The sequence below is a fragment of the Hylaeus volcanicus genome, chromosome 8 (genome assembly GCF_026283585.1).
Source record: "Hylaeus volcanicus isolate JK05 chromosome 8, UHH_iyHylVolc1.0_haploid, whole genome shotgun sequence".
Taxonomy (NCBI): Eukaryota; Metazoa; Arthropoda; class Insecta; order Hymenoptera; family Colletidae; genus Hylaeus; species Hylaeus volcanicus.
Window position 1 is genome coordinate 2,680,070 of NC_071983.1, and position 14,679 is coordinate 2,694,748.

A 14,679-nucleotide genomic window follows, 5' to 3' on the forward strand; every position below is an offset into this window, starting at 1 on the left:
ATTAAATGAAAATATATTCTGTATTCTCTCATTTTTTTTTTACATAATTTATACACTTAAGATCATTAAATTATAGCGATCTTTAAAAAGTTGCGGTAAGTTGTGTTTGGTAAACAGTCTTTGTTAGTTTTGCAATGACCAACATCGATTGATACAAGTTGTATCGCATTTAAGCGATTCCAGTAAATATATTTTATTGTGGAAAGGTACATTTTAAAAATTTCAGTTTTGACTTTTGGAAAAAATTTGTTTAATCGAGTAAGAAAAACTCGACTGAAATATACTCGAAGAATATTATTTCTTCGTTAATTTTAAATTATATATGCGGCAGCTTTTTGTGTAATCGGTGCCCTACAAAGAGGGCAATCATTCACGATGTCATCGGCACAGTCTTCGCACAAACAGACATGCCCACACGGAAGAAGAATAATCTCACGGGGATTTGTGCGACAAACGACGCATAATTGATCATCTCTAAGATCGACATCTCTTACTCTTTGTCTTCTTTCTTTTCGAGACGCAGCGAGAGATTGTCTCAATTCCTCTGCCAACCTCTGTTCCGTTTTATCTTTCCAATAACGTCGAAATACTATTCCACCGATTAGCAATCCAATTGCCCCAAACATGAGACATAACAATCTAAACCATATCGCAATAGTGTGAAAAACATACGAGTATATTCGATATCCACACGTTCAACTAACCTGTACGTTCTTTTACGATCGTCTAACTTTCGAAGTAAAGAACTGATCGACATGCTTGTCAAATAAAATGGAGTGCCATTTAGCGGTGGTTGCAATGTTAGCGTTTTAGATTTTGATTTTGTTAATTCACCTATACCTGTGATAACCGCACCTTCGCGAAGTAATTCTTCCGTAGATTGCAAACCACGTTGACGTACACCTGAAATTCGTAATTTCATTAAATACCGTATAGAATAAGTGTATTACGATAAAGTGTCGTTAAATCGAATCATCTACCTGTAAAGAAACCCCATATGTGATCTGCAAACGACGGCACGCTTGGTTCAAATGTATTAGAGACCACATCCATATCTAAGATATCTGCTGTCAATGGTTCTAATACTTCTACAGAATGAACTCCTCGTTGTAAAGCAAATGGTACAGTGTTATACACTTTATGAACTGTACGCTCTTGGTCTGACCTATCCATCCAATGATAAAGTAACTATCTTTAATTCCAAAATGTTTCTATGTACTTTAGAGCTGATAGTTTTGCATACCAAAAGCCAGCAGTGGTTCTAGCTACAACGTGTTCCTTAATTTTAAGCTTTTGTACAACACCAGTTATTTTTCTATTATTAATGCTGGTTAACGGCTTTTCTAAGGGTTTTACGATACCCCTAATGGCTATATAGCCTATCTTGGTATCGGGACTTTTATCCAAAAGATCTCCCAGATGTGGACCGACTTCGTGAAGCTCTGCATCCTGTAGAGAAAACTAAACATTATCAGGTGTTCTTAAACATTACATATATTGTTATAAGGATCGATCGAGTTCTCGTTAGATAATTCTGTTGGTTAGAAAATGATAGGCTCGTAGGTGTTCGAATAAATAACCTCGACGATAAATATTTCGTTTACCTTGACCGCCGTGATTGCATTCTTGCAGTAAAAGAACTGTTTCAAACAGATACTAAAAACGACACTGTCTATTCCGAGAGCTACTATTTCGCCTAAATAATCCATGATTAGGTTATATTTTGAAAAGTCACAGCTAAATTACAGTCCATTTTCAGTACTTCTATCGACCTTTGGCAAGTCCATTCGATTCTATTTCAATACATTTTTTTAATTATAATGTGTAATTTTAAGGGTAGGACAAACGATAAAATTAGGCCTGTGACCGATTGTAAGTAATGTAGAAGAACCATTTAGAAATGTAACGTTGGCAGAAGTGTCGAATCACGTGTACAACTACCGTTTCGCTAAGTTGGCGAGCCTAAATGCCCGGTTGAAGTTGTTTCTTTTGAACTTTATTCGATTTAAAAAAGGCTTTAGAAAGTGTACGACACGAGCGAAACAGGCAAGATTCATTTGTCCAATTCTTTCGAAGAAAATCACGTTTATTCGTTAATTGTTTTTAGATCATTTCTCGTAGTTTAATTATTCGTTACGTTCGGTCGAGACTTTATTCCATTACCGAGTAGAGAGTAAATATTTGAGTAGGGTAACATCGTGAGAAAAGAAATTTTATTGGGAACGTAGAAACATTCAAACACGTATAAACGGTATGTATAAAAGTATAAAAAATAAATAGCGACAACGCTTCGACTTTGTAAGTCTTAATGAGAGCGAATTCATGGTAACGCATTCCCATCGTCATCGAGAATACAATTACGAATCCAATGATAATAACATCACTAGTGATAAATAATAATAATAATATTAATAATAATAATAATAATAATAATGATAACAATAATAATAATCATTATTATAATTGACGTTGTACTTAATCTTAGGATAAATTTCTTCAACATTCAACAGACAGTTTGTTCTCGCCCGCGCTCATTTCACGTTTTTATTCGAATAATAATCGTTTGTTAACATTAAACGGCAGAGATCAATGTAACGACATAAACAAACTAGATTTCACAAACATCTCATCTCCACGTTCGCGTAATGCCCTAATTTGCGTTTTGAGTATTTCTTTTTTTTTTTTTCTAGCCTTTATCCAGCATTTTTAAAAAATATTTTAGATACTATCTTTATCCGTTCGGCTCCCAGCGAACCAGACGTCTTACATTTAAACAAGGAAGTAAGAAGCATTTCGCATCGAAGAAGCGATCAGAAAAAATACTTCGGATTTCGCTTTCCACGCAAAGTCGTTTAAAACCAGACGGTCCCGCGAATACACGACGTTCATTATTCTAGCAAATATTGCTCCCGAGACGCGAATATAGCGCTCGAACTGTTTTCGTGACCCCCTTCGGTTAAATTCTTCGTATGGCAGCCGACTTTGCGTTCGTCTGCAATTGTCGGACTCGGAACGATCCCGATTGGGGTCAATCGCGTGTAGCAATATCGAAGATTACTCGAACTTCTCGCGCACGTGCCCGCTGATAAAATCGTTCAGGTTGTAAAACGTGTTACGATATCGTGTAACGCGCTATAGTAACGTGTAACGCGCTATAGTAACGTGTTACGCAATATCACGTGCAGGGGGTACAATTACGAGTTATTTTATCTTCGCAACCTTTAATAACAGTGCGTAACGTCCCTTCGAAAAAATTTGGAAACCGTTTAAACGTTTACGGTTGAAAAATTTCAACGAAGCAGTTATCGCGTTATCAAGGATTTTGTCGCAATTGAGTTTTGATATCGATTACAGAAAATTTCAAAGTAACGTTATTCAAGATTTTCTTATGGGTAAAACCCTAAGCTTCGAGTAAATCTGAAGTTTGTCGATGAGTTTGTCGATGCGTTTGTCTCGCTTCCTTCTTTGGAAAATGTTCAAAAGAGACTGTTTTTTTTACGTATCACGTTTCTATCTAGGTTTCTATCATGGTTTCTATTTGAACACGGTACAGTATAGTAAAACGTATATTAAAGTAAAGTATAATAAAACTACGATGCGACGGAACGTTGGACACGAGGAAAACGAATAAAACATTACTCTAACTTATACAACCTGTTTGAATGTTTAAAGTATCGGACGCGTTACCAAGATAAAACCTTTCCGTTGTTTCGAGCGGTTGAACGAATAACCAGTATCCGTTTAGAAATGTCCCACGATCCGAATAAACGCTACACCCAGCGTATCCGACTATCGATGTACGAACGTAGAAAAAAAAAAAATGTCCGCTTCGCCAGGGCAATATTAAAGTCGCTTGTGCGTTGCTCCTTAAAAATTCTTCGAGAGTGGCATCGTGTAAGAATGGCCGATCCGACGCGCAGAGTTTCGGAGAGATAACGACGCGACGTACGAAAATATGGCAGTTTCTGTTTGCGATCGACTACGACGTTAACCTGGAAAGATAGAATATTCCAATATCGATCAAGGCAGCGATTGGACTAGTCATTTCGCCGAATGAAATCCGTGACTCCCGCGCATCGAGATTGATTCTAGTCTTCTAGCTTAACGACAGCGTGCGACAACATAGAAATCGGGCACCCGATTCTTCTTCTCTCGTCAGATATATCATATAATTCACCGCAGTTCGTAATCACTGTAAATAGTTCCACGACGTCTGTACAACGCTCGTTTAAAATGCCGCTTCAGCTCGTTCCACGAAAAATATCACAGAGAACGTCGCTGGAGTTCAATCGTTCAAAGTATCATACAACATTCAAGTTGCTCGTTCATCCTCTCTTGTCACGAATCATTCCGGAACTCGTTTCCGAACAATCCCTGAACCAGTTCTCCCCGATTCCTCGAGTTCGGGGTACACTGTACCCGGTACAGTCGATTTTCCATCGTTCGCCGCAGAGATTCGAAGCTTTCGACGACGTCTCCGTCGACGAGAACTTGGTTCTCGAAGTTCCGTCGACGGTTGCTCTTCGTAAAACCGGTCACGGACGATTCTTCGTTTCGCGGTCATCGAGAACACCTATCGTTCTCTCGTTAATACGCCGAAATATCGTTACGCTCGGGTCTTCGTCGTTGGTTCCCGGTTGTACTCGACGTTCAAGCGATTCGTGCTCGTCTCGCGTGCCTCCTTGATTCGTCTATCCGCCGAGATCGTCGATCGGCGATCAAGATCGGCGATCAAGATCGGCATCGATCGACAGACGATTGTCAAATGGTATACGTGGATAGTTGGAACTATCTAGACCCCGTTACGTGTAATTAAACAACTGTTTTTGTTTGTTTGTTTTTTTTTTCGGAAGAGACGCGGCATCGTCGGTCCTCCATTCGTTCGACGAACGATCGTCAGGAGATTTCGACACGGTCGATGTCGTTCGATATCGATTGGCCCGAATCCTCGTCTCGAGGACGTCTCCGGGAACGTCTCTAGGCTGGAGCCTGCACCACCGGCCTGTGGATCGGCACCGATATCACGTAAATGTCCACCTTCTCCCCGGAAGTCTTGTCGATGATCTCCCCGTAGTTTACGGAATCGTACGGTGGAGGAGCGAACAGATGATAAGGCGGCGGCGGTGTCTCGGTGACGACCTGTCCGCCGTTCATCACTTCCGGCCTTTGCGCGTAAGGCACCGTCAACGATCGGCCGCCGCGACGACAACACCACTCGGAGCAACTCACTATCAGGAAAAAGGCCACCAGACCTCCGAACGAGCCGATGTACCAAACGATCGACCACGGGTCCAAAGGATTGTGGCCGTCTCCGTCGTCTGAAACAATAACAACAAACGATGAAAAAGTTGCCTCGTACTTCGGGTCGAGTATAATGCTGGAATCACGTGGTCGCGAGGTCTCATGGAAATTACGTTCCTCGACGCGCGAGCGTGGTGGTTAATCAGCTCAACGAGACCGAATTAATCGCTGGAAACTATAAATACCGCGTAACGAGAAACTAGTTCGATATCGAGGCGAGAGGCGCGGCTAGATTTCCTCGTCGTTGGCGCGAATCAGGAAAAGCGAATGGGAGCCGCGCCTCCTGAACGCGAAGCAGACCGAGGCGAATCGAAATTTACAACGGCTGCGAGAGGCTGTTTCGGCGAAACCAGTTTTTCTTTCTATCGCGAGAACGGGACACCGTTTTTGCAAAGTCGGACGAGATATTCGCGCGCGTAGACGTCCCTTTAGGAACATGGAACGAACATCGCCGTGGAAAGTTTCTCGAGCATCGCCAAACACGTCTGGGATCGACGAAACTGGAATTCGATGGCTGTTGGGATCGATAGCGATGCTTACCAGAATCCACGTCCTTTCCTTTGCTCTGCTGACTTTCTTCTTTCTCGTTCGACTCGGACTCGAACTCGATTACGTACACCGCCTGCTCGTCGCGATCGTCGTTCGTCGATTCGTGGTTGTTCGCCTTATGAATCACCTCGCTGCTCTCTGATCGTCGCTGAGCTCCAGTCACATCGTAACTCGCCATTCCGTGAACTGCAAATGAGACAGACATACACGTTCATATTATACCTCGAACGACGGAAGCTGGAAAACTAAACGGACGCGTCAATGACCCGACACTGTTCATCTTTCCTCTTAGCCTGTTACTACTAATGAACGAACAGTAAGACCGATCGCACACGCAACTGATCAGTTTCAAACCACTCTGAAACCAATTGCATTGCACTACATTCCATCCGACCGTGGATCTAGGTAAAACAAAGATAGTGGAATAGGTAAAAAAAAGAGAGCGCAAACGGTTCGCAACGCTAATTTCAAATCGTTTGCGCCCGTGTGCGTTCTCGTCCTAATTCGATCGTCCGTACTCCTCCAGCTCTTGCGATCAATTGGACCAACTTGGAGCAATCAATTCCTTGGAATGCCATTTGGACAACTCTTGCCAACGCAAAAGCTTGTCTAAAACTTGACGTGACATCGTTTTTTGTTCGTTTATATGCAATCGCGATGCAATTAGAACTCGGAATTTCCAGAGATCCACCGACTCGATATCCAAAAATTTTGATTCGTACGAGAAATTAAATGTTTCGTTTCGATCGTATCGCGCGGATATGGTGATCGATACGTTTCAGAAATAAAGTCGCACGATGTCACGATTTTTCGAATCGATTTACTTTCGAGATAAAGTATCTCGAGCTTTTAAGAGGGACTCAGAAGGGTGAACGGCGATTGGCCCGTAACGAAACGTCGAGTACCTCACGTGTCGTTCGTCGACATTTGGGGCAATGTATCGTTTAGGTTACGAATCCTACACGTGCTCTACGTATGTCTCGTCGTCTCCAAATACACGGGAGCTGTGGAATCGAACGTGACTCGAGCTTATCGAGCTTCCGATCTTCGTAAATACAACGTTTCTCGGCGCACGTTCGCGCGTTGCTATTATTTAAACTACAGAACGATTAAACGATCTTAACGTTCGATAAAAATTCACGAAGGATGCGTTACCGATGCAAAATGGTACTTTTTGTTGCGCCATCGTTCTCGCATAATTAGACTCAGACCAATGGTGCTGATAACTCTTATCGCGAGATGTCTGCTATTTGAACGTGTACTTAACGTGAATTTTAAGTACTCTGCATCCGATCAACGTCTTCGGATCAACATCTTCCGTTCGTGGAACCCTCGATACGCGTTCGGATACTTCAAGTATTATATGTGCATCAGATTTTTTTTCTTTTTTTTTTAATCGAACACCTTGACATTCACGCCCAATTCTCGGAAAGATACGAAGCGTAGATTGCCTCTAGATACAATTAAATTTGTACAAAAGTCCGATTACGAGACAGCAATGTATTGTTTATCTGACCGTGCCCGACGAATTAAAAAGGCGATCGAAATCTTTATTGACGAAACGCTCGGGAACACGAAAGAAACACTCGAGCCCGAAGTCGAGTTTCGAAGAGTCGAGTCGTACGCGTAACAGCGCTCGAAGAGTATCGTATTATGGAACTCGATCGAAACGGATAAATCGCGAGTATTCTGTAGTTACGGATACAGTTATAGATACGGTTTCTCACAGTTTCTACCTCACCTAGAAATTCGTGTCTGCCGTGACACGATTACCTACTATTAATAGGCGCGTCGTTTCGCAGCAGACTAACCATTAGATGATTCAATCTGTTCGCTGTACAGGGTGATTCAAGCGATATCCCTCGAACGAATCGCCTCGAGGTGTCCACCGAGTGTCACGTTGCGCAAGCTGTCCGCTTTGTTTCGTTCGACTGAAATTTTGTCGAAGCTGTCGCGAGTCACGTATCTCCATGTTTCGCTCGTTAGTTCCCGTCGATCTTCGATTCGCCATCTCCGGTAATCGCGTTCCCAGAGGTCGCTCGTAATTGAGACACGTAATTTATCAAAGAGAATGGCTCCCGACGCTAACGCCAATCGTTTCGCGTAAAAGGCATAAAAATCCTCGCGCTCGTGATTCCAAGTAACCGCGAACGCTTTACCGATCACGTACACCTCTCGTTCCCTCAAAGGGAACGATCGCTAAGCGGGATCTCTGCTTTTCAACGCTCTAGATACGGATTCTGAGACGAGCTTTCCAGACGTTCGCGCAATCAAAGTTACATAAGGCTCACCTTTTGTCCGCCGCGGACAATCCGACCGACTATTTTTATTGTTCCGCAAAATGTCCAGCCTTCGATCCGAAATCATCGACGAATGCTCGATCAATGAGCAGTTTCAAAGCATGATTGAAAGCGTGATTCAATGAAAAATTCCAGCCAAAAATCACTGTTAGCGACGTCTTCACTTAGCGGAAATTCATGAAACTACAAACGAGTCAAATTTAAAGGTTCGTTATCGTCGGGTGAAAATACGATACTCTGAGATAGCTTGACGGTCAGCTGGCCACGCGGAAAAGAACGGCGACGATTACAGCATTTGCGCGTTTCGCAAACACCCTAGTCGGCTGCGTAAGCAATTAAGATAATTGACCCTTTGTCGCGCGAGCCTATCTTGCACTTGTAATTACCAGCGCGATTAACGTATAATACAAAAGCGGTATCAAACTATTAAACGTAACGCGCTAATTCTCGCCTGGTTATCATTGCAAACGACATTTAAATCACCGGAGAAACGTAAATGGAAATATTTATCGAACCGAACCGGATCGTTAGACGCATTCGAGTGGTCCAGCTATTCGCGCGAGATCCATTTATTCGTTGCGCTCGTGGCTCAATTTATTCCGACGTTTACAAGGATCGTTCTCTCGACGATTCCGCGCCCATCGAGGAGAAAATAACGAACAATTTATCGTAGGAGAGCTAATGCTCGACGATACGCGTCGGAACGAAATTCGCGAGCGTCGAGTACCCTCCCCTTCGAGAATTTCATGCAAATCTCGTTATACTTCCGTGAAATAATAATAAGTAGCTAGGATAGCTAGTCTCGACTGGTTCTTTCGCGGTTATAATAGGGCAGAAAACGCCAAGGATCGTTGGATACCTCGCGGAATTATTTATGCGGCGTAACAATGTCGCTTCCGTATCGCTTTAAAAGGACCGACCTACTTTGTGATCCATTTGTTTCGTACTTTGTTAAGAAATACCGCGGCGCTTGTATTATTCCGTTCTATCTCGTTGATAAACTTTTCCGTCCCCGAACTTCGCGAAAACTTCGAAACGAAAGCGCGCTTAAAGTCTCCTCGTTCCAGCGTGCTCGCCGAACGGATAACGCGAAACTAAGCCCCGTTGTTTCCAAACTTTTTTTTTTCCCCGGCATCGGGAAATATTAAACACCTTCCATCGTTTACGGATCGATTTCGCCGAAACTTTGCACGATTGTTCTTCGACCGAATAGGAATCGTACGAGCCTATTTCGATTTACGGTAGAAACCGGATGAGTGCGAGACAGGAGTGACTGGACAAATGCAAGATGACTGCGGAGATGGCGCGAACTGCTACTTTTGAATCGCTCGTGATTCGATCGCGTTCGTTCTAAATCGCGATGATTTTTCACAGTGATTCCGTGACTCTTCGCGATCGTTTTTCATTTCGTAGAGAACATTCTTTTCACTTTTCGCGAATTATGTTGTTCTTAGATTATATATGTATCATAATATGTTATGGTATATTTATTTATGGTATATATTAGTGATTTTTCACGCCATCCCTAGATGACTGTGCTCGCCACCCTTGATGCTCGACGAGCGAGCAGTGTACAGTAGTGTCTCGGAATAAGCAACTCGCTCGGGACCGGCGAGTTCCCGAGCGAATTATTTTATTATTTCGAGGGAGGTATTCGTCTTGACTTTGTTCTCGAGCGAGACGAGGGGAAAATCGTAAATAAATCAGAGGGTTCGGTGCAGCAGCAAACTATAAAGTGATCCCTCGAACATGGGTGTTACTCTCTGGAGAAGGATAGAACATGAAGTGTTTTCTCATTTTGGTGAAATCGAACACTAGTGAAATCGAATTCTGAGTCAAATGTAAACACAGAACGGAGTCCCGATTTTCTTGCACTCGTCCAATCTCTACTATGCATAAATTGACCGCTCCAGTTTCATGTGGTTACAGAGCGTTGCTCAGATAAAATTCATTGAAATCTGAAACCTAAAATTCATTGAAATCTTAAAGAGCTAAAAAAAAAAAAAATTTTTGAAACAGAACGTAGAAGCAGAACAGAAGCTGCTCGGTACCAGTCAGCGTGTACGCGTAGATATACTACGTATTGGTTTATTATAGGCGTGTGCGAGATCAGTAAGACTGTACTTTTGCGAAAGTTTGCAATTATACGTATCTTTGAACGTGACTATCTGGAAACACCGCCTTAAAATGTGGTAGAATTTTAATTTGTAACGTTCTGCCAGCTACATTTGCGGTATTCCTTTTATTACATTCCGTTATTCCTCGCTGCACATTTCATGACATTTTTTTTATACATTCCTCGGGTTTGTAGGATCGTTTCAAGAACACCTCGGTTTTGAAATCGTCCACGCAACGCATACATACGTAATACATTTCCCGACGTGTTAAGAAACTCCGCCTTTCATGCAACGTATGTAGGTTGTGTTACCGCCATAACGCGAACGTTGCGCGCATTTTTGCGCGTTTCTCAGGCCAAGGAGTGGTTCGCTCTCGAAAACTTCGCGCGATCGTATCGGAACGATGTGGCTTAGCAACGTTAGCCTTGTTCGCCGTATTACGCAAAACCTTACCGACATCGATCATGTAAAGATCCGACGGTAAAATAAACAACAGCAAAAAAGAGCGTTTCGACGATGAAAAACTCGGTGTCCAACTTAAATTTCTCTCGTTTTTTTCCTTATTTTTCTCGCAGCGTCCCACTCGAGTCCCATTTTGCATCGCAAATCTTACGCAACGTGTTGTCGACTATTTGATCGTCGAGTCGTCTTCGACTCGACTGGAAAACTGTTTTTCACTGTTACTATTCCTGGACGCCCCGCGAATCCTGCATTTACATACGTCTGCCTACCGTTGATTATCTCCGTTGTACGGACCGCACGTGACCGGCGGAAAAAGACACCGATTTCGATGAACTCTTTACAGAACGATGACACCATCGACAGATTCGAGACATTTTTTTAGCAGCGATGATCCAGTTCAAAGGAGCGACAAAAATCATCCGAAGTATTATTACTTGTTATGATACTCCTCTTATCAAAGATATATAATATGCGACGGTAAAATAAACAACAGCAAAAAAGAGCGTTTCGACGATGAAAAACTCGGTGTCCAACTTAAATTTCTCTCGTTTTTTTCCTTATTTTTCTCGCAGCGTCCCACTCGAGTCCCATTTTGCGTCGCAAATCTTACGCAACGTGTTGTCGACTATTTGATCGTCGAGTCGTCTTCGACTCGACTGGAAAACTGTTTTTCACTGTTACTATTCCTGGACGCCCCGCGAATCCTGCATTTACATACGTGTCTGCCTACCGTTGATTATCTCCGTTGTACGGACCGCACGTGATCGGCGGAAAAAGACACCGATTTCGATGAACTCTTTACAGAACGATGACACCATCGACAGATTCAAGACATTTTTTTAGCAGCGATGATCCAGTTCAAAGGAGCCACAAAAATCATCCGAAGTATTATTACTTGCTATGATACTCCTCTTATCAAAGATATATAATATGCAATAGCATTTGTAAATAAATAATTTCTCGTTGTAAAATTCAAGTGTAGGATTCGAACGCGAACTCGGGCCTCGGAAAATTTTTGAACCCGTCCCGCACGTGACCGTGTCGTCTGATTAAGTTTCGTTCGCGTACGAGGAAGTAACAACGAACAAACACCGCTCCAAAGTCGTCGTCGTACAAAAATTCGTTATCACTGTTTGTCTGTTTGCTCGAAAAGCCCGTCGTGGAAACTTTGATGACGATACGGTAACGGCATCGGTACGTTGCACCGCGCACATGCGAGACACGAGAAACGCGAAAGGACGACACGCTTGAACAGTAGAACGACCGTAGATTATAGATTTCAACAGCGCGTGAAAAATTCTTTTCGAATAGCTGCGTGCGAGATGTCGACTTCCTGGGTGAACTCGAGAAAAGCGTTGTGTACTCTGTCGAGCGTATATACTCCGTAAGCTTATTTTAGAGCGAGTAACGTGATTCGGTTAGGGCTTGGACAGCGGTTGAAAATGACGCAAATCGAAATGTTCGCGGAATGTTACACCCACGGTTAAATAACGTTTGACGGATCGAAACGATTATCGATACTTCGTGAGATTCTACGGGATTGGTATCTACTTACTATCGGCTCAACGGAGTTCGATTAATTCCGGCGCGTGGGGCTGTTAGATTTAAGACGTTCAATATTTTATTGCAAGATAAAATCGTTCGAGTAGGTTAATCCCGAAATTATTTTCATCGGGGCCGCTTTTATCAAACTTACGATGTTCAATGGGAAAAGTTGACGCGAAAAGCGGCTTTGTACGAGGACATCGCGCTCGGTCGACTGTTCGTTAATCTGCAATAAGATCGGTTAAGGCTGAAGCGAATGATGCAATTTTAAAGCTCTCGCTGAAACCATGATTCGATCGCGATCGTGTAATTTTTTTTTTCTTTTTCATTTTTTCGACCTTCGTATACATAGATCGAGAGATTTCGCAACGCTCGCTGATATTCGTCCGTTCGAGCCCGGCGTTATTAGATGCAAACGAGTTCGTGGATGACGTCGAATCGTTCCGTGGCCACGTCTCTCAGATTGGAGTATCGTTCCGTGACAGTAATTTACCGTCGATATTATCGCGTAACGGTTTATCCCTGCCGATTGGAAATAACGCGTTTAACGTCGAATCAAGGCGTATCGATCAGATTCTCGTTGGCAGCGGCGCGTATTTCTCTAGAGCGCGATCGTAGAACGTGAAATCTGCACTCTTGGCTTTCTTACGTAAATATAAGCATTCTATAACAAAACATTCGGCAACGCGCCAAGGGGGCCGTCTATCGAACGCTGGACTCGATCGAATCTCTCGGAAGAAACGTTCGACGATACCGCGTTTCGCAGATAGGTAAAGACGCGCGTAATCGAGGCAATTACGTTCGACGTTCGTATGTTGCGTCGGATAAAAAAAGCACGGTCACGTATCGCGCGTTACATAATCGTGTACGCGGTTTCGGTGATGCATCGACGTAGCGAATTTCTAGCCCTTGCGGCTCCTTGATAGGTACATCGATCGATAAATTTAGATCTTCCGTGAACCTGCGTACCGGAAACCAGCTCTCGAGCTTTGTTCGAAAGATTGGAATCGAGGACGTATCGAAATTTCGTATCCTCCGTACACGAGAAACGCCGTACACGGTATATTATAATTAGACCGCTGATCTTTATGCATTTATAGGAAATTCGAATGTGCGAGGACCTATAAAATCCAAACGATATACAAGAATATATAAAAAAGATCGAAAGTAAAGCAAAGTACACGTTATAACATTTGCAGAATAAAATAAATTCCTATATTTGGGTTCAATTTTTGTAGACACGTTCGAAAAGATTTTATTTTGTACAAAGATCCGCAGTCCAATTATAATATTCATCCACATACTTTTTCTATTTCTTCCGTATTACTTTACGCCATGAATGCATAAAATCCATAGTCTAATTACGTACAAGGAATTCTCCGCATCTTCGAACCCAACTCGATTAAAACGTTCCTCGAAGACGTTTCGTACCGTAAAATTCTCGTTAGCCTGTTCGCGAATATAAATAGAAGTATTTTAACGTGTACCCGAGTCGAGGAACGGGCGAAGGTGAACGCAACATTATAAATATCGTTGGTCGCGAATAGATGCATTTTAACGGTAAATTGAACGGCGCCAAATTCGCGCGATAGTACTCGAAAGGTGTTCCCCGTGACCGAAGAGGCAACGCGATTATCTCGCATCTGTGAACGAGACGAAGACCTTCGAATAAACTCTTTTGTTTTGAGGCCGAGTTCAGCGAAGAACTTGGCTACCGGCCAATTTTCGCGAACGTCGCGTGCCATTATCGGAAGTATCGTTACAGGGAGTAACTTCAACGCTTTGTCCAACCCACAGGAGCCTATTAGCTGCGCTGTCGGTTATACGTACACTAGCAACGCTCAATTTGGAGAAACAAACAATTTTTATGAAAATTTTTATGAAATTTTTATGAAAAATGTGCGCATAGTTGAGAGGTTCCTATAGGTGGATTTACTGGAATCGAAAAGGCTATAAATAGGCCCCCGATAGATAAAGCGTTAGAGTTACTCGGTGTTACCTGGCTCGAATATACGGTATAATATACAGCCATTGTTCGATATCGCTAGACTTCAGCTCGATGCTAGGTTCTCGAGGACGACCCTTCGCCTTGTTTCAAAGTCAAGTATGTCGATCGATATCGAGTGGATCGAGACGATACATGCGACGCTTCGATACACGCTCGCCAAATATTACCTCTAGATATTCGAAAAATATCGGACTCGTTATCTCGCGCATCTCGCTTCGCGAGGTGGAGAAATTACGCGATAAGCGTCCGCGTTACAGACGACGACGGCGATACGCGTTGCGAAAAAATATCAGCAGAAATCTTGCGGTGAAATTTTGAAAATCATTCTTTACAATTGCATTCTCGTTCGTTTGCTCTCTCGTCGCACTGTCGGGATTAACGCGGCACGCGTTCGAGC

General features: G+C 42.9%; 2 protein-coding genes across 3 annotated transcripts in view; both read right to left on the reverse strand.

The window, feature by feature from the left end:
- Positions 1 to 152: 152 nt before the first annotated feature.
- On the reverse strand, positions 153 to 1,915 carry LOC128880986 (mitochondrial E3 ubiquitin protein ligase 1). Its single transcript, XM_054131614.1, has 5 exons — positions 1,605 to 1,915; positions 1,244 to 1,449; positions 981 to 1,165; positions 705 to 903; positions 153 to 639 (listed from the first exon to the last, which is right to left on the reverse strand). Exons 1-5 carry the CDS (start codon positions 1,707 to 1,709, stop codon positions 312 to 314), a joined length of 1,023 nt encoding a protein of 340 aa, XP_053987589.1. The 5' UTR covers positions 1,710 to 1,915; the 3' UTR covers positions 153 to 311.
- Positions 1,916 to 2,196: 281 nt separating this feature from the next.
- Positions 2,197 to 14,679, reverse strand: part of LOC128880987 (uncharacterized) — a 31,132-nt gene continuing 18,649 nt past the window's right edge. For both annotated transcript variants that reach the window (XM_054131616.1, XM_054131615.1), the window contains exons 2-3: positions 5,842 to 6,036; positions 2,197 to 5,318 (exon numbers count right to left, since the gene is read on the reverse strand). In XM_054131616.1, the coding sequence (XP_053987591.1) occupies positions 4,978 to 5,318; positions 5,842 to 6,036 (536 nt within the window). In that variant the 3' untranslated portion in view covers positions 2,197 to 4,977. The remainder of the gene's footprint in view (positions 5,319 to 5,841; positions 6,037 to 14,679) is intronic.